The sequence below is a fragment of the Drosophila eugracilis genome, unplaced genomic scaffold (genome assembly GCF_018153835.1).
Source record: "Drosophila eugracilis isolate 14026-0451.02 unplaced genomic scaffold, ASM1815383v1 contig_367, whole genome shotgun sequence".
Lineage (NCBI taxonomy): Eukaryota > Metazoa > Arthropoda > Insecta > Diptera > Drosophilidae > Drosophila > Drosophila eugracilis.
In genome coordinates this window covers 2,558,665-2,576,882 of record NW_024573224.1, presented here as the reverse complement: position 1 = coordinate 2,576,882, position 18,218 = coordinate 2,558,665, and the positions used below count along the sequence as shown (strand labels likewise).

The following is an 18,218-nucleotide window of genomic DNA, read 5'->3' as shown; positions in this document are numbered from 1 at the left end:
TAAAGAAACTTTGATTATAAGAGCAGGTAGATGGGGTATTTATTCAAAACTATAAGACAAAAAACGTAAATTAATTCACTTTTTCAAAAAAATATGGAAAATTTCCGTCGGTTTTGCAGAAGTTTCGGAAGTTTTCTTAATCGGATAGGGGATTCCTACTTTCGACTTCCATATATCCGGTAAACCACTTAGAGTGCCGTTTCATGCCAGGGGCTTAAAATGTTGTTGGGCGTCGGCGTTACACATTCCCGCCACTTGTTTGGGGCCCAAGTTAGTTGCACGTTGCACGTTGCAGGTTGCAGGCTGTTGTTGTAGTCGTGTCGCATTTAATATGCAACTTTTAATGGCGCAATTATTATTTGCATGTTGTAATAGGTTTTTTACATACCCACTTTGCCGCCCGGGGTTGGTTCAAAGAGTTTCTGTCAAAGAAAACGGAAAACGATTTCAAAGGAAAAGCTAGGGCTTTGGGGAGAACTCCAGTACCAGCCCTCTGGAGACAGCTTTGAAAACCCAACACAATTTTTCATTAGAATAATGTAACGTAGGGAGCGTGTGAGTATATCGATCGATTCGACCAAACTATTTAGCCATTCAAGTATTCAACATGCTGGTAAATATTTAACTAGCACAACAACATCGGCCCGAAAGAAGAAAAGACATTAGGCTAAAAGTGTCGTTGGGGCATAACAATTTTCCAGCAATTAATCTTGATAAAGGCTTTTCAACCAGTGCCATAAACACGGCCATAATCATAACTAACACAAGGATCTCTCCCATCTCTCTCTCTCGGTCTGTCGCTCTATGCTGCCAACTACAAAACAGAAATAAATTGGCAGGGAAAAACTTTTAGACAAAAGCTTCAAATGCCCACAGATACGATGTGTATGTGTGTGTGGGTGATTGGTGTGTCTGGCATTTAACCGTTAGATAAATGTTGACGAGGTCAATGGGCGCCAAGCGGAAGTTATAGTCTTATAGTCTCGGAGTACAAGTCGTTCGGCGACACGTACAAATAGACTGGAGGCAGTCCCTCGACAAGATGCCTCCTCCGGGCCACCAGTGAACTTTGGCCCATTAGCAAACGGCAAACGGATCGAAATGCCGGGGGGCTTTAGCTGCATTACGTGCCCGGACCAATAATCTCTGTCAACATCAATTTGCCCCGCCGAACAACTGAAACTAATTAAATGGTGTCCCATAAATTGCACATTAAAGCAAATTTATTGCAATCCCAAGCCCGACCATCGAAATCGAAGTTATTGCCAAAGTCGCGAAACGTTTAATAAACTTTGTGGCAGTGCAAGAACGTGTCGCGATCGTTGGCCAAAAGAGACCGATTGTGATTTATCGAAGTCGAGATGTGTTCAGGAGTTTGGAGTGGATTTCTAAGAAAGCGTAAGAGGTTGGCAGAAGGAGTTAAAGGTTGGGGTTTTTATAGCCGTTGCACGTAGCCAAAACTGACAAAAATTTAATTATCTTGACTTATGGACTTAAGATGCCGAATTATTGGATTTTGGAATGAGAAGTTTTCATGAGAAGGAGAATGCGATTGAATAATTTTCTTACTTATCAAAGAATTCTTATAAACATCAACCAATGTTGTACATTTTTTGTCATATACCACAAATTCATCGAATTTTTCCACTAAAATTCCTTACATTTTCTTTTTCGAGTCACAATTCATTGTGCTAACACGTTAACGAATGCTTTTGAACTTCAACTTGATTTCGTGGCCGCCTTTGATTTGAGTTGCCAGCATTAGGAGCTCACCATTTTGCTACCTCCGTCTGTTTCCGCCGTGCCACAACAATTTGGGCTAACGATGTCCGTGAGCAATGAAAGAAAAATATTTCCCAGGCACATACGTACACCAGCAGCCAGCACGTGTCTGCAGCGTACCATGATGTTGGTTTGTATTTGTGTTTCGGTTTTGGGTTTATATTTCACTCATATGTCGCTGCAGGCTTTGCATTCTTGATTCCCATATTTCTCTGGATGATTTATACATTTATGTTGAATTTTCTCCATTGGTTTTCCTTGTTTTTCAGGCAATCCTTTTTGGGTTTCTGTATTAAAACGTGTAACCGCAGGAAAGTTGTCGGGGTTTGGAGTTGTAGTAAAATCGGTTTGACATTATCATTGCAATTGCAGGCCGAAGTTCTACGACTACTTTCCTCTGAGCGACTTCTGTCAATTACCATTGGATGGCAGCTGTCTCCTTCTCGAGGAGTTCCTCGTCCTCCCATTTCGATTCCTTGTTTTTTTCTCCTGTATTCCCCCTGCACTGGAAAAACATCAAGCACTCTTTTTTTTTTTGAGGGTTGCCTGTCTAACTGTCTCTGTTGATTGTATGTTATTTTAGCTGCTCCTCGTGTTGTTTTTGCTGTTGTTGTTGCGGGCGCTGTCTGTCTTGTTATTGGATTTAACGAAGTGCACTGCATAACGCGCATACGACATGTGCGCCCATTCTCAGGCCATGTTTTCGTAAAGTCATGCAATTCATCTTTAAAAAGGGTGTGCCCGATGTTACTTTAATGTGCTGTCATTTCGCTGTTGCGACCTAAGGCTAGAAAAAATGGAATATGATGAGGGGAAAGAAGGCAGCTTATCTGAAAATTTAACAAGGCCGATAAACTACACTTTTCTTGTATATAAACATCTTCAATAATGCTTTCAAGATAACCTATAACCGGGAATTTTCACCTCTTTATATCTGTAGTTTTCTCTCAAAAACCACACATCACGCATACGCCCAGTTATCCAGTTTTGCGGCGTTCTCCATCTGCTCCTCACAGCTTGATGCATTCCCGTGCGGTTTTCTTTCTGCGAATGCGACACAAAGTTGCTGTTACCTGCTGACTGGTTGATGGTGGCTGTTGGCTGTTGGCTATACGGATACGTACATCCAACTGTGCCGCACCACTGGAATGTCTGCTCTTCAGCCACCGCTCGTCATCAGAGAGGGGAATAGGGTTGAGGAAACATTGTCACGTGGTTTTTGTATTTAGTTGTGTTCTCCAGAATGGGAAGCCTGATGCTGCTGCTGCTGCTGCTTCTGCTGATGCTCTCAACCTGTCGCCGCCGCAGCTCCTGCAGCTTTTTCTTTGCGGTTACTGCAACCACTCCTATGACTTCCCATTCACATTCAAACTCACACCAGTGCAATAAATTCGCCAGCCCGAGTTACGTTTTGTGTGTGCCATTGTCGAGGAGCTTTTCATTGTGCCACAAAAACACACACAGATACAACTTTGTTTTTGTTTGTGTGGGTGTAGTGGGTGTAGCGGGTGCAAAGGATGTAGTGGGTGTAGCGGGTGCAAAGGATGTAGTGGGTGTAGTTATCCTGATGCCAGTGTCGTAGTTGTGCTGGCATTGTTTTGTTGTTTGCCACTGCGACTACTTCGTTTCCATTGTTGTGCAGGGAAATTGAAATAAATGTATGTGTAAATGCGTCAAAATTAAGTTTATTTCTTTTTCGCTGTTGCTTTTTAAATGTCTTTGCCAGTGACAAGTGTCAATTAGAAAAAAAAAAGTTCAATTACATTAAGCCGAGGCGGGAGGAAACAACAGGCCCTGGCATTGTTATAGGCATCGCCATGAAGGATAACCAGAGAGTCATTGTCAGTGTCGTTGTTTGTGCCTTTGTGCCGGGGACAAAGCAACATAGCACAGATGTACGACTATGCGAATGAAATTAGGACAGCTTGGTCGTAGTTTTGAGTACATGAAGGAGAAGGCTACATGGCTGTGCTTAATTATCCATGGATATGTTAGCATCTGTAAGATAATTAAACAGTAAACTCCACAATAAGTCCTCTATGGTTTGTGTTTTTGTTGTTAACAAAAAGTAACATATACTAAAATGTTAAAAAGAAAGAACAGTCGTTAAGATATCTCCTCAAACAAATCCGTAAAACGTCATCTAATAAGCTTAATGGCTATTCTTAGTCCTTTCACCAGCACTTTGGACCTTGGAAATTTTAAATTACACTCACAACAGCAATTGACAAGGCCAATTAACTTGGCCTTTTCGTATCTATTTCTAAATCCTTAGCAGCGCACGGCTAATTGTCTACATCTGAGCCCCCTTGAAAACCTTATCAAATGTGGTTTAAACTCTGTCAGCTTTCTGTGACGACGCATGTCATTTCATGACCAATCTGCTAATGAAATAAAATATTAATTAAGAAACTGCAGACGGCCGACAGAGTGATGGAGATAGAAATAGATATAGATATGGTGATGTATACAGATAGTGGGCATGGCCAGGACATCGTTTCATCAGTGGACATTTTCGGCTGTCGTTTGGGTAATTGTAATGTTTGGCATCCAATTAAGCAAATGATGAATGAATCATTCACCGTTGCAGAGATGCTATGCTATGTTGTTGTGTTGTCTGGAGTCCAGACAAGTTGACACTCGGCCAAGTTGGCCAAGTGCGTTAACATGGCGTATACGCAATAATTTAGTGTAGAGCAAACAACAAATTCCCTCTCGTAGCAACGACGTGTTTAGTCAGCAGACAGCGGACACTCGCCGGCGTTTATAATTTGATCATTATTTATATTTAAATAGGTCCTTCCCCCTTACGCACCCCGAAACACATCTGTTCGCTGTTTTTATTTATTTATTTTTTTTTTGTTTGGATTTTTCTGTTGTTTTTGCTGTCGTATCGCCTCGTTTGTTTTGTTGTTTTGCTGGCCTGGCTGGCTAACAACAAATTGAAGGGAAATGATTCCATTTCATGCTAGATTAAACATGTGTCCACATAATTTATCGATTATTTATCATGTGGTCCGCTACGGGTGTGTGCTCTGTGTGGACAAAGTGAAGTGAAGCCAGAGGCCCCAGGCCACCGACATTGCTGGCTCTCTACGTTTGTGGTTGGTTCTAGAGCGAAAAGGCGGGGAAAATTGAAGGGATAGTGGGTGATATTCCCCCATTGCGTAGGCCTTTTGCGGCCACATTGCGCACACAAGTGCAAAATTAGAAACAAAAGCTCTGCCAAAGGCGTTTACCGTTTACCCTCTGTCGCAGCAAGTGAAGTTCGATGTCGTTTGCCATCCAAGGCACTTGTCGCTCCAATCCCGTCCGAGAATATCCTTCGGCTATCCATGGGTATACTGGCAACAGAAGTCAGAGGATCCGGCCTGTCACATATCTCAAATATATGCCGGAAAATGGGTCACTGAATCCGTTAGCATAGCTTCTACTTTGATTGATGACTGTAGCTTAAGAAAATTTAGCTTAGCTTGGCTTTCCGGAATTTGTGATCTAAAAAATCGAAGTAAATAAATACTATTTGTTCTTATAAATATATATTTTGTACCTCATATAGATATACCTTTAGACTTCTTTAATGCATTCCAATTATGGTTTATGCAACCAAACTTACTAAATCATTTCATTAATATTTTTAAACAGGCTTTAAGCCAGAACCAACCAGGGTAATTGAATCTTCGATCAGCTGGATTTGATTTTTTTATTCTCCCTTTGTATTAGTTTTTTTCCCCAGGCTCTTTTTACAAGCCAGACGCATTTGCCAATGCATTTTTACCGCATAAACACAGACACACGCAAACACACTGTTACACGAGGCGGGGAACCACTGGGCAGCACAACACGAAAATGGCGGCCATTTTGTAATCCGCATGTGGCTGGGTAATCACCCCTAAGCTCCGCTTTGCCACTATCCCCCGGCCATCATCCTCGCCATCATCCCTTCGAGCCCCTCTGGCCACCATGGCCCTTGGCCCTTCAGCCTCTCTCCTCACACGTGCGACGGCTTTTGCCGGGCTTTGCTGAAAGGCCTTTTTTTTTTTTTTTGATTTTCCCTGTTTTGTTTTGCAGCATTATGTGGTCGCTTGTCGCTGCATTTTCCCCTCTATATCTGGTTTTCCATCGCACAAAACTCCATCTCTCTCTATCACTAGGAATGCTGTGATTTCGTTTGGCGATTTTTAGCTATTTTTGGTTTTCATTTTTCGGAGGCCTCAAAAACAGCCGCAGATCGATCGATATTTTAAAGCTTAGCCAAATGGTGTGAATGCAGGCTACACTGGTCAGCTTTTGGCTAATTAGAACGTGAGCAAAGTAAAGGAAAACCCTATTTGTTAGCCAAAAACTAGCCACATTTATCAAAAAGGAGAGAAAGAGTTTCGTTGAATGGCTGCCAGAAAATATGAAATATTTTCCTAGATTTTCCTGGCACAAACAACTTTATCAAAATTTTAAGAACTTCATAATGCTACTCTACTCCTTCTGCGTGTGAGTTCGTGTGTGTGTGTGTATGTATGATGTAATGCAATTGTTGAACACTTTTTGACAAATTGTTGCGGCAGCCACATGAAAATCAATTTGCCAGCTAAATTGACTTCCATTCTCCGCCAAGAGCATAGAACTTAGGAATAAAACTTGCCAACTTGCAACGACTCCTTACTCATAGCATTTCTCCTTATTCTTCTTCTTCAATATCCTTCCTTTCAGATGGCGAAATCCTGCGCGTTCTGGTGAACAGCTCGGCCCAAATTAAATGTGATGTGGGCTCCAGCCAGGCCGATGACAAAGTACTGCTGGTCGTTTGGTACAAGAATAATTTACCCATTTACAGGTAGGTCAATCTGGGGGCACTATAAGCGTGTGTATATGGTATTCTGTATCCTGTATCTCAATCTCTTTGACAGCTACGACACACGTGGCGCCCACGCTGGCACCCCATCACATTGGCGGGACGAGGAGGTTCTCGAGGATCGGGCCGTCTTTCGCACGCACAAGGAGCCTGCGGAATTGATTATAAATCCGGTTAAGGTAACCCATCTTTTCTTCCCCTTCCTCTTTTATACCACTTTTGGCACCCCAAACGCGAGTGCCAGTGTCAACAGCGCAGCGCTCTATAATTGGAATTTCATTTCAGGAAAAGGATGCGGGCAACTTTCGCTGTCGCGTGGACTTCAAGCTTTCGCAGACCCGCAACAGCAATGTCAATTTGGAGGTTGTCGGTGCGTATACCCAAAACCGAAATATGTCACAAATCCAATCTATTTCACATCCAATCTATTATCTTACATTTGAGTATCTACAAACTACTTTTTAATTAGCATGAAACTTAGTTTAAACGAAGATAAAAGGGGATTTTACTCTTTTGTTAGTAAAACTTGCTTAAGGCTTACCTACTTGTATTCCAAATGCCTTTAGAAATCAAATATTGAGTACAACAATCTATGATCTACGCACATTTTAATGTAATAAACAGCCAATTTTATTTTCAATACCAACTACAAGTACTATCTAACTCAAATAAGTAAAATAGTTTAAAAACACTTCTCAAAGCTAACAAAACGACGAAACTATTAAAGTTCTGATATTTCGATAGGAAACATTTATTTAATTGATAAACAAAGATGCCTAAACTTTGTAGCCCAAAGCCTAGACAAACGAATACAAAATCAGATCGCTTTCTCTGTTTGTCCAACTCAAATCTCAATTAAAAATATTTCCACTCCATCCCGTTTAAATAAAAAGAACCATTAATAAATATTTCTATATATATATATATATATATACATTCGTGCATATAAAATCAACATTCACATAAATAAATAAATATGGCCAGCCAGAAACGATTATAAAAGCAATTAATATTTGTTTCGTTCACACAAACACAGACACACATTTGTAGAAAAACGAAACGAGTTGCACATAAATTAGCTGAAATGATTTTTCGGTTAGCCACAAAACTTACAATTTATTATTCGAGGTATATAACGTATTCATATATATGAGTAAAATCATTGTATAAATCTGCCTTTTGCATTGCTTTTGACAATGCCAAATTGTTTCTGATTTGCGGCTGTTTAAAATCATTTCTGAGCAAGCTGAAGATTTATTAAATATTTCAATTTTTTCAGTGCCTCCCACGCAGCCGATTATCTTTAATGAACGTCGCCTGCGTATCGATTCGAGGGCAGGTCCTTATGAAGAAGGAGGCAGCCTGGAAGTCACCTGCGTTGTCTATGGAGGTAAGTCATAGAAATACTCAACAAAAACTGAAAGAAGTTCGGAAAAAAATGAAATATTAATTGCTGGCTTTATATCAATCAATAATTAAACTTTACAAGTGCCTGTAAAAACATAAAAGTAGCCGGCACACGAAGACAATCAAAAATTAAAATCGCGCCAGTTACTAGGGCGGGGTGAGAGTAACTAAGCTTTGTTGGCATGCAAACAAAGGCACGAGCATAAAGAACAAACAATAAATAAGACGGCCAAGTAATGTAAAGTTAAATTGTAAAGAAGGCCAGGCCCAAACACAGGCCAATTGAAAAGGGCCAAAAAGGGAGGCACAGGCAATGAGGAGTCCAGGGAGCCAAGTTAATTTCGCAAATGTGTCGCCTTAACAAAAGGATTAAAAATGCCAAAGAGTAAGAAACAGTCAGCAGGGAAAATAAGATGGCAAAAAACCTTGAAAATTGTAGAAGGCCCACAGAAGTCAACAGGCTTTGTTATCGATGATTCCCAGGTTGATATGTTGACAATGGCTTTACAGGGAGAAAAAGACTTGGTATGACATTGAAAGCTTATAGTATATGCAGGTGTTATGTAGACAATTTCAGGGAACTTAAAGTAAACAATCTTCTAAAGTAATAATATCAATGTTAGGTTACTAGCTCTTCAATCTACAGAGATTTGGCTTAACTTAACCATGTATAAGCTTATAAAGATATTGTTTTTTTTAAATCCTACAAGGATATCAAGATTATCCTTAACATTTTCTCCTTGTGTAGCATCAGAAAAAAGGATCACAAAACCCTTAAGTCAATTGTTGTTAATGAGAACCAAAATAAAGATTGGTCGAGCGAATGAATTTCCCGAGATATACGATTCTGGAAACGGACTCTTGGCAATCCGAGCTACGGAATTCAAGAATCCAGAGCTGGGTTTTTCCATCCAAAGAGCCTTCACAGTGCCCGACATAAGTATGTCACCAGGCAGAGAGAATCGCGTGCTTTATCGGCGCTGCGATTTCTCCCCCTTTTGTTTTCTGGGTCTGGGCGGAAGCGAAACCACTTTGAATGGTTTGACATGTCAACGTTGACATAAAATAAATCACCAAGCACAAGCAAACTGCACTTGAAACTGCCCGGCAACTGTTAACTGGTCAGTAGTTTTCTGGGCGGGACTGTATGGAGGGGCTCTTTGGCCGCGAAAGGGGTGAATCCGCAGGGGGTTGGCCGTACAACAACAAGCGAACAAAAAAAAAAAAAAGAAACCAGGAAAATTGGGCACTCAAAATGTTGTATGTGCCAATTAAATGGGGGCAAGGAAAATGTTGCCAATGTACAAATGTGAATACATACGAGCTGGAGCCGGGTGATGGAAAGTTGGCGGGGGTGTGGATGGAGATTGGTATGTTAAAAGGGGGTGAGTGGACAACCAAGTTGTTGACAAGCAAAAAGGAAGTCAGTTGATGTTGGCAAATGAGCGAGGAGGGGGTGGAGTAAAGCAATTGGAGTACTTGAAACTTGTACAAAACGAGTGGGTGAGAGTGAGTATGTGTGGTCAGGCTCGTTGACAGTTGGAACGAACAAATTGATCCGAGTTGTAAGGAAAATGTCTGCACTTAAATAAAATTGAATTCCCAAAATAGTAAATGAGTTTATTGTATTTTTAAACCAAATTAAGCCTTTCTATTTTTGGACTATCAAAGTTCATCTATTAGTGGAAAACTACATTTGTTTTCTTTCATGACTTTCATGTATGAAACCTGAATTTTTCTCATGGTGCACTTAAGACCTATTATCCTTTAACAGGACAGGACCTTCCCTTAACCGCTGAACATCCCAATTATGTTGCAACCACTTGGTGGTAATGGTGTGAAATTGAAAATGCATGCCCTCCTACTACTGAAATCTTAAACAGCTGACATTATGCTCACAGTCCGGCCACCATCTCCATTTCCATTCTTAGATGTTTCTTTTTTTTTGGGGGTTCTGGATCTGGTGTGGTCAGGTCTTTGGCATTCAACATGCGATGTCCATTACAGAAATTGCAATTCTGTGGCCAAAACAAAAAGCCAGCAGGGAGGAGTAGTAGCAGGCAGAAGTAGTAGCAGGAGAAGCATAAAGTGCTGAAAAAGTTGCCACTTAAACAAGTGCAATCAGCAGAAGTAAGTCAAAAGCGGCAGGCGATGAGGAAGGAGCGGCTCGGGATGGCAATGGTTGGTTGTTGTTTTGGATGGCTGGGGGCTGGGGGAAAAATGAGGAAAAGCCAGCCAGTTTGGGCTTAAGAGTGTGCGAAATCGACAAAGGAGCAGTAAATTTTATTGCAGCCTAGGAGGAGGGCCACAATTGCAAATGAGCGCGACACGCCAGCCCCGAAAAAGCGTTCGGGCACAAAAACCGGGGACCCAAATGAAGTTATAAACCAGCACAGTCTGTGTGGGTAGTAAAAATTACCAATCTTCCCCACCACCAGCTCTCCATTCCAAATCATAAAGAATATATACATTGGAACTCAGCGGAGGAGTAGAGTACAGCCATTGTGCGCTGGCATTGGAAGGCTAGAAGGGGGCGAAAAAAATGGGCGAATGCCATGGCTTTATGTGGCCACTAATGCATAATATTCAGCGTTGCCTTCTTTTGCACGTCATGAATTTTACACACGGTGGTTTCTGCTCCTCTGACTCCAATTCCCCGCCTCAGCTCTTATCACGGAACTCGCCGGAGTATATAGTATATTGCAAGAGCCAACTCGCAGGAGAAAACATCAACTAAACAGAAGGGTGACATATGAGTTTAGAACTTAGGATACCCTTTAATTTTTAAAAGATTAAATTTTACTTTACTACTAACCTTTGGACGTTTTTTTTGGAATATGAAAAAAGTTTTTAAAATAGTACAAAAATAAAATCAAAAAAAGGTGTTAACTTATGCTTATCGCTTGGTTTAAATCTTAAATTCTGTGTTATTTTTGTAAGCTTTCTAATCCTAAACTACACCAACTTTACTCTAAGTTCCCATATACCCCTTTAATATTCGCAGCTTAGGAAAAGTGTGCTAAAAATGGCTTTTACCCTTCTTTTTCTTCTCTTCTTTTTTTTTGCTCTGTGTGTCAAACGGAAGTGCAGGCGTTTTCCGTTTTGGCCAAAGTGAGCGTTGGCCATATTGTTATTGTGTTTGCTGTTGTTGTTCTAGGCAGGTTGCCGAGTACAAAATTGTGTGCATTTTTATAAAAAAAAAAAAATGCTCTCTTCACTTTTCTCGTGTTGTTATTATTATTATTACGACTACTAGCACTGTTGTTGTGGCACATTTTTGAGCACGGAAGTGCAACAATACGGGGCCATGCAACAACACAAGTTATTTACTAAAGCGAAAATAGGAGCAACAAAATGGGGGAAATACTTAAGAAGACGAAGGGCGAGGAAGAAAATAGTAGATTGTCTGCCACAAAAGTTTGCATAATTTCAACTTCATTTATTTTTCATTTATGGCGATTCTGAAAAGGCGCCATAATAGGTATGAAAAAAGAACCTTGAAAGTTTATGGAATTATTATTTGTTTCTCTTTGAAGGAATTCTTAAAAAAAATATCTTTAATTTGAAGTGTGAAAGCATTCAGCGGCTTGCTTACTTCATAAACAAAGTAGGAATGACAATTGAGAGTGGCCATGTCGGACCCTCGAAGCCGGCAAGCCTTAAATTTATTTTACAGCTTCCTCACTGGACAAAAGGTCAAACGCCAAAGAGCACACACACAAAGGAGTGAGGTTAAAGGGAGTTGAGGGGCAAGGAAAATGCGAACTGAATAAACAGAAAGTGTTCCAAAGCCAACAACATAAAAAATATTTATGTGCCATGGCAGAGTTTCTTTCTCTCACTGTTCATTTTTTTTTTTTTTTGTGTTTGTTTTGTTTGTTACTATCACAAGTTCTAAATTTTTGTAGCTTTTTTTTCTGCTTCTATTCCTTAAGAGCTTGGTTTTGGGTAATCCCTCCCCCGCTCTTGTGTTTTTTTTTGGTTTTGGCAGCAGTGTATCTATTTCAAGCGAGACAAATCCAAAGCCAAAACACATGCAAGAGATGCAAAGATATGCAAAACTAAACAAGCAAATATTTCAGCATTGCATAACTAAAGAGAATAGTCTAAGTTTTCATGTGCATATGCGAGGATGGGCCCCTCGTTCTCTTTTGTTTTCTTTACACGGCGAAGAAAACTAACAACCGTATCAGAAGTGCTACTACAAAATCATCAGTTTTTAGTTTCATTTATGTGCTATCAAAATTGGTCACTATGATTAAATTTAATAAAAAATCTAAATAGTCATAAGCATAAATCAAATTGGGCATAAAATAACAAACAGACTTATAATTCAGACTTTTCCGCTATTAAATCTTAATATTTGTTATAATATTTGGAATAACTATCATATATCAAAAATATTTAAAAAACTAAATCTTTAAAGTTAGAACTTTCTCTCTTTTTAACTTTTTTTTTTTGGTAGAATGTGGGTAAACAGAACAATGCTCGTATGGGGCAAGAAAGAAGGCCTCTTTGAGTCTTGGTAACGTGTGTGCAAAAGTGCATAAGTGAGTTGGACTTGGCTGGCGGCAGCGGCTTTAAGTCTCCGCCAAAAAGGAAACGCTAAAAACTAGCACGCATTTGAATGCTGCTGCTCATTAGGAAGTGGGTGTGGTCGGATGGGTGGTGGGTGTTGGGTGTTGGGCAGGTGGACAGGTGCATGGTAGGTGGACATGCCAAAGAAATGCTAATGTCGCTCTTGCCGCTGCCACTGCTATTCTGCTGCCTGGCACAAAAACCCGTTTTTTGATGCCTGCTCTAAAAATGGCAAAGCACTTGGCTAAAAAGCAAAAGGAAATAAGAGAGAGAAGGAGCCTGACTTTTTTTTGAGGAATCATGGAAGGTATACTCTTTAAAAGGGATAGATTAAGGAGTGAGTAATGTTCAAATTTACGACAACATGTTTAAAAACCTGTCCTTAATTTTAGGAATACCGTTAAAAAGATATTTTGCCACAAAATATTTTAAAATTTACAGATTTTTTTCTAAAAATAATTCTGTTCAGCATTCTTATATTAAACTAAGTTAATGATTTTTAAGATGATTTATTTAATTTTTTTAGTTTTCTTATAAGCAGTATGGATATGTTACAAAAATCCTTGCCTACTTTTCGGTGTTTCTGAGATGCCATCAGAAAGAGTATGAAAATGCAAGTTAAAAGAAAGCAAAGCACAGAGAAAGAGTAAAAAAAACTAGTGCAAACTTTGAGTGTGTTTGTATGGAGAGTAAATGCAAGTCAGCTGCTGCTGCTGCTGCTGCTGCTGCTGTGTGTGTGTGTTTGTATGGACTGTGGCACCTTATGTTGACATTAAAAAACAGCAGACATCACCCGATCCTTGAAAGCAAACTTGGTCTTGGCTTTAAAGTGAAAGCAAGAGTCCGTTGAGTCAGTTTTCGAAAAAGTTGAATTCTTAAAATAGAGCAACAATTGCAATAGGAAATCACACTTTTTACTAGCATTTCTCTGACTCTGCAATGCTTTTTTTAGTGATATTTTTCCTGTTGTATTTCTGCTAGAGAACAGGCCAATAAATCACTGGCAACCATTAAGCCGCCTTGCTACACATGCGCTAATCTACTCCAGCACAATCGCACACACACACACACATGTGGAGAGCCTTCTGTGAAATATTTTCATAAACAACATAAAACTCTACCAAATGGCAGTTATTAATCAAAGTAATGTGCGTTTACCTCTATGTATATCAGCATATATACGAGTATATGTATGAAAACCTCTATATATATATATATGGTTGTGCGACACATTTTTCAAACATATCAAGTGCAGTTTTCGGCCCATCCGTGGCTTAGTTTTAGTGAATTTCCAGGTGGATTTAATGGCACTTGTTCAGTCGCATTGCTTTTTATGGCTACTCATCAAGCATTTTGCGTAATAACTAAGTAATAATAGAAAAATATATATGCAAGGAAACATGTCAGAGAATTTATTTGTGTCAACGCCAAGGCACTGACAGAAATGATGAGAAAAGCTCTTGCGATTAAATAAAATTTAATTAAATGTCTTTGCTTTTCATACGCAAACAAGATGAGCGTGCTAATCCTTGTTAATCTTTTAAATTGCACTTTTGATTTATGACTATTTTTCTTAGTGTATTATTTGCCCGCCTTTGAGTGAGTGACCGACCACCCGTTGCTATTAAATTAATGTGCGCTCATATACGCACACAAAAGCTAATTTCAGCGCTTGATTAAGTTGAAGTCGTTAAAAGCGGCCAAGTGCCGCACGCTGCGTATGAGTAATGTGGTTGTGCCTCAGTGTGTTGGTTTAAGTGGCCCCCTTCCTTAGCAATTGCACAACTGCGGTGGCTAGTCAGCCACCAATACCACCAGCTAACTAAATTAGAGGTTCTAAGCATAGATTATAATGGGCACTTTAATCCAGGTGATGGATAATTTCGGCCATAACGAGGTCCTAATCAATCTTATCGATATTGAAGAGAATTCTTTTAGGGGGGCTAATCTTTGAAGACTATTTATACACCTAATTTAAAGCATCTTTAATCATAATTTAACCTATATGTATTACTTATATTTACAGGTTCTCCACCGCCGACTGTCATCTGGCTGATGAATGGCCAGCTGCAGAACAGCGTCGTCGATTACACATACGATGGCGCCATCAACAGCAAACTGGTGGTTCGCAACCTGTCAAGAATCCACCAGCATGCGGTCTACACCTGCCAGGCCAGCAATTTCCACAAGAAATATGTGGCCACCAACATAACCATTGAGCTCTACCGTGAGTATAAAAACTGATATTTATTAAGAAAAATAATATACAAAAAATATTCAGCATTCTTTTTTTTTAAGGAAAATACTTTTTCCTCTTGGATTTTCGAATTTAAATCTAAAGAGCCTTCAAAGGCAAAACTATAACGTTCATTCTCAATTTAGGCCTTCTGACTTCTCAATTTATAATAAACTGAAAAGAGTTCCGGCATTGAAACGATTTAAAACGACCCAAATATGGTGCTAAAAGAGTTTTGCCAAACAATTTATTTATTTATTGTATTTATTTCACTCTTTTCTGATCCTGATTGTGTGCGGCTCGGCTCTTCTTGCTTTTGTTGTTCGGTTTTAAGCATTGCGATAAAAGTTTTAACAAATAGCTGCGCAGATAAAAACGACCAAGGCCAACCCACTCAAAAAAACACAAAAAAAAAAAAAACAGATGTGGGAGGTAAACTGAGTAAGGAAAAACCCAGAGAGAGGCTGAGCAGGGAAAAAATAGATAATAAAATGGCTTATGCAAATATAACAAAATGCAAACGGCAACAGCGGCAACATTGCATGCGATATCCACGTTTCCCCAAAAAGTATACAGCGAATGGGGAAAACACAAAATTCCTGTGCGTAACTTATCCTACCTATAGATAGATATATATATATATATTCTATATATAACATGGCCTCTGACCTGGCACATATTGTACAACCAACATCGTATCGAACTCTATGTTTCTTTTTTTTTTTCGTTCAAATATAGAAGTTGCGTTCAGGTTAGTGGACTGTGCATGACCCGAATGGATTTATTATTTTGTGACAATTTTTTAAATGCCCTTTTTCTACACTCGCCACGAGCCGGGGCAGTGCAAATTGTTAAATTGAATTAAATTGTTGCCAATTTCGAGTGCTGCCCGACTGGGAGTGTGAGTGGTTAAGAGATTTGTGTATGGAAAAAAGCTGTTTGCAAAAAGAATTTATTCGTTGTGACAAAAATGTATTTGCAAATTCTGTCAGCTTTATTAGTGAGGAGATACAATGAAGAACTTTTTGAAAATGTACTTTTACATTTCCCATTAATTTAATTTAATTTTATTATGATATCCTTTAAAGATTTTAATGTACTACTTTTCCCAGAGAACCTCATTATGCATTATCTTTAAGGTCGTGATACCTCTCCTTGTTCTTCTTCTATATCGCCAAATAATATTTTGTTGGATGCTTGGTTATTAGGCCCATGGCATTGCGCTAACAGCCAAAGATTGGCCATAGAATTTTATGGCACTTTGGCGCGTCTGTCATGGCTCTCAAAACGCCAAAGCAATTGGACGTCAATTCCTACTTAGGCTCCGCAGTACAAAGTACCCGAAAAATAATGTCTCGAAAGGTTCCTGGGACAGCAGCTGGTGATGCGCATATTTGATATTATTGCTCTGAGTTGGAAGGAAAAGCATAAGAATATGTCGCACTTGCTAGGACATAAAAGTTAACACGCCAATAAGAAAAGAAAGCCAAGATGAGGCGATGGAATGTTGCTAACTTGGTCAATTAATGTTGGCCACAGTTTTCGCGCGCACTACGACCTTGAAACGAGGCGGGAAAGTGTGTTAGTCCTAACCAGGTTTTTTCACTTTTCTTTTACAGAAATTCTGTTGTTATTTTTCTCGTTTTTTTTTCTCACAATGCTTTGCGTGTAATGACAGAATAGAAGCATGGGAAACACAGGGCAGTTGAATAATAAGTACGACCTTAATTAGTTAATTTTATGGCCACTAACAATTAGATTACGCCCGTCACGACACTCGCTCGGTCCCTCACACAAAACAATTATGAGAGTTCCTCATTAGCACACAATTTAAGGCCCCAAAAGGGCTGGTCGATGCAATAATTAATTGAATTAAAATGTTCCCTTCTGCAGGCCTCATTTCGGTTGCAATTCGGAATCAGATTTCATCTTTCTCGCCTGATTAAAATCTCTTAAAAAAAAAAAGTTAAGAAACCAATACTGTAAAATTGTAAAAATGAGAAACTCAAATTCCATTTCTTTCCTTTGTTTTAATAAACGACCTCTGGAGATTTCGACTCTTGAAGCCTTTAACAATTTAATGGATCTGTTTGCATAATTTGGTTGCAATTTGAGTCCTTGGGGCCAGGACCTCTATGCTCGCTGGTGTAGTGCGTTTAATTAAACATTTAAATGATTTTCCAATGCAAATGTGCATAATTAATTTAATTACAATAAAGCGCTGCAGCACCAGCAGCAACAACAACCGCATTCAAACCTGTTCGCTGCCTATAAAAACAATACAAAAAGTGAAATAATATTGTAATGTATGCAGAAAGGTAGAAAGAAACAGAAAGGTTTAAAAACGGCATTGAAATAAATAAAATTGTAGATAGTTGCCATGCATCTGGCTCTCCTTTTTGGTTTTTCCCTTTTTTTTTTTATTATCGCATTTGGGCTTAACTGAAATGTCACGCCTTTAAATTAACGCATAAAATGCGCGGCCAACCGCAGCAAATGTAAAAACAAATGAAAAAATAAAACAACAGTTGGCTTAACTCGTTAAATTGCAAGAAATATTTCAATGAATTCTTAAAGGGATATTTAAAACGATTCCCTCTAATCGGTTTATACGTTAAATATTTCAATTTAAATTTAATAATTAATAATTAGTCTGCAGAAGGACAATAAGTATCTAATTCTTCAGCTTAAATCTATTCAAACAGTCTAGAGCCTTTCAAATATTATTCCAATAGAATAATTCGATAATTTGTTAACATTTTCCAATTCAAAATCAAAAAGCGTAATTTATATTATCCTGGAATGAATGCAGAAAAGGGGAGAAAGACACACAAAAATACATTTGCAATGCCCGCGTTAACGATGGGAAATTGTGTAATGCTGATAATGAACCTGGACTCCAAATGCTTTACGTGACCATATTTTTCGAGGTGGCGGCAAAAAAATATGTTTGTTATTGTTTATTTGTTTGGGCAATTTTCAATTTAGTGGGTAAACAAATTGCTGTCAGCATGAATATTAACAAATATTCAAATTACATAAATGTAATTGCATGAATATTTATTGGCTGAAATTTAATGCATTGTTTGTGATCCAGCAATCTGACAATGGTCTATGCCAATTATTTATTAAACAGCCAGAAATCGGGAAATTATGGTGTTCCTGTTATGATTTTTAAAGTTTTTAAAGAACTTAGAGCGAATTTCCCTGAACAAACTTCTCGTTGTTTTCCCTTTCGCAAAATAAATATTTAATTATATTGAAAATATAAACGAATATTGCTGATGCTTTGACTGAATTCATTTTGGTTCCTTTGCCATTTTCCAACTGACATTTATCATTCCGTATTATGGTGTGCCTTTATGG

General features: G+C 38.9%; 1 protein-coding gene across 1 annotated transcript in view; it reads left to right on the top strand.

Annotated features, from left to right (window-relative positions):
• Positions 1 to 18,218, top strand: part of LOC108116344 (hemicentin-1) — an 81,460-nt gene that overhangs the window by 34,720 nt on the left and 28,522 nt on the right. Inside the window, exons 3-7 of the mRNA XM_017228158.2 lie at positions 6,490 to 6,613; positions 6,687 to 6,810; positions 6,917 to 7,001; positions 7,911 to 8,021; positions 14,643 to 14,843. Of these exons, the coding sequence (XP_017083647.1) occupies positions 6,490 to 6,613; positions 6,687 to 6,810; positions 6,917 to 7,001; positions 7,911 to 8,021; positions 14,643 to 14,843 (645 nt within the window). The remainder of the gene's footprint in view (positions 1 to 6,489; positions 6,614 to 6,686; positions 6,811 to 6,916; positions 7,002 to 7,910; positions 8,022 to 14,642; positions 14,844 to 18,218) is intronic.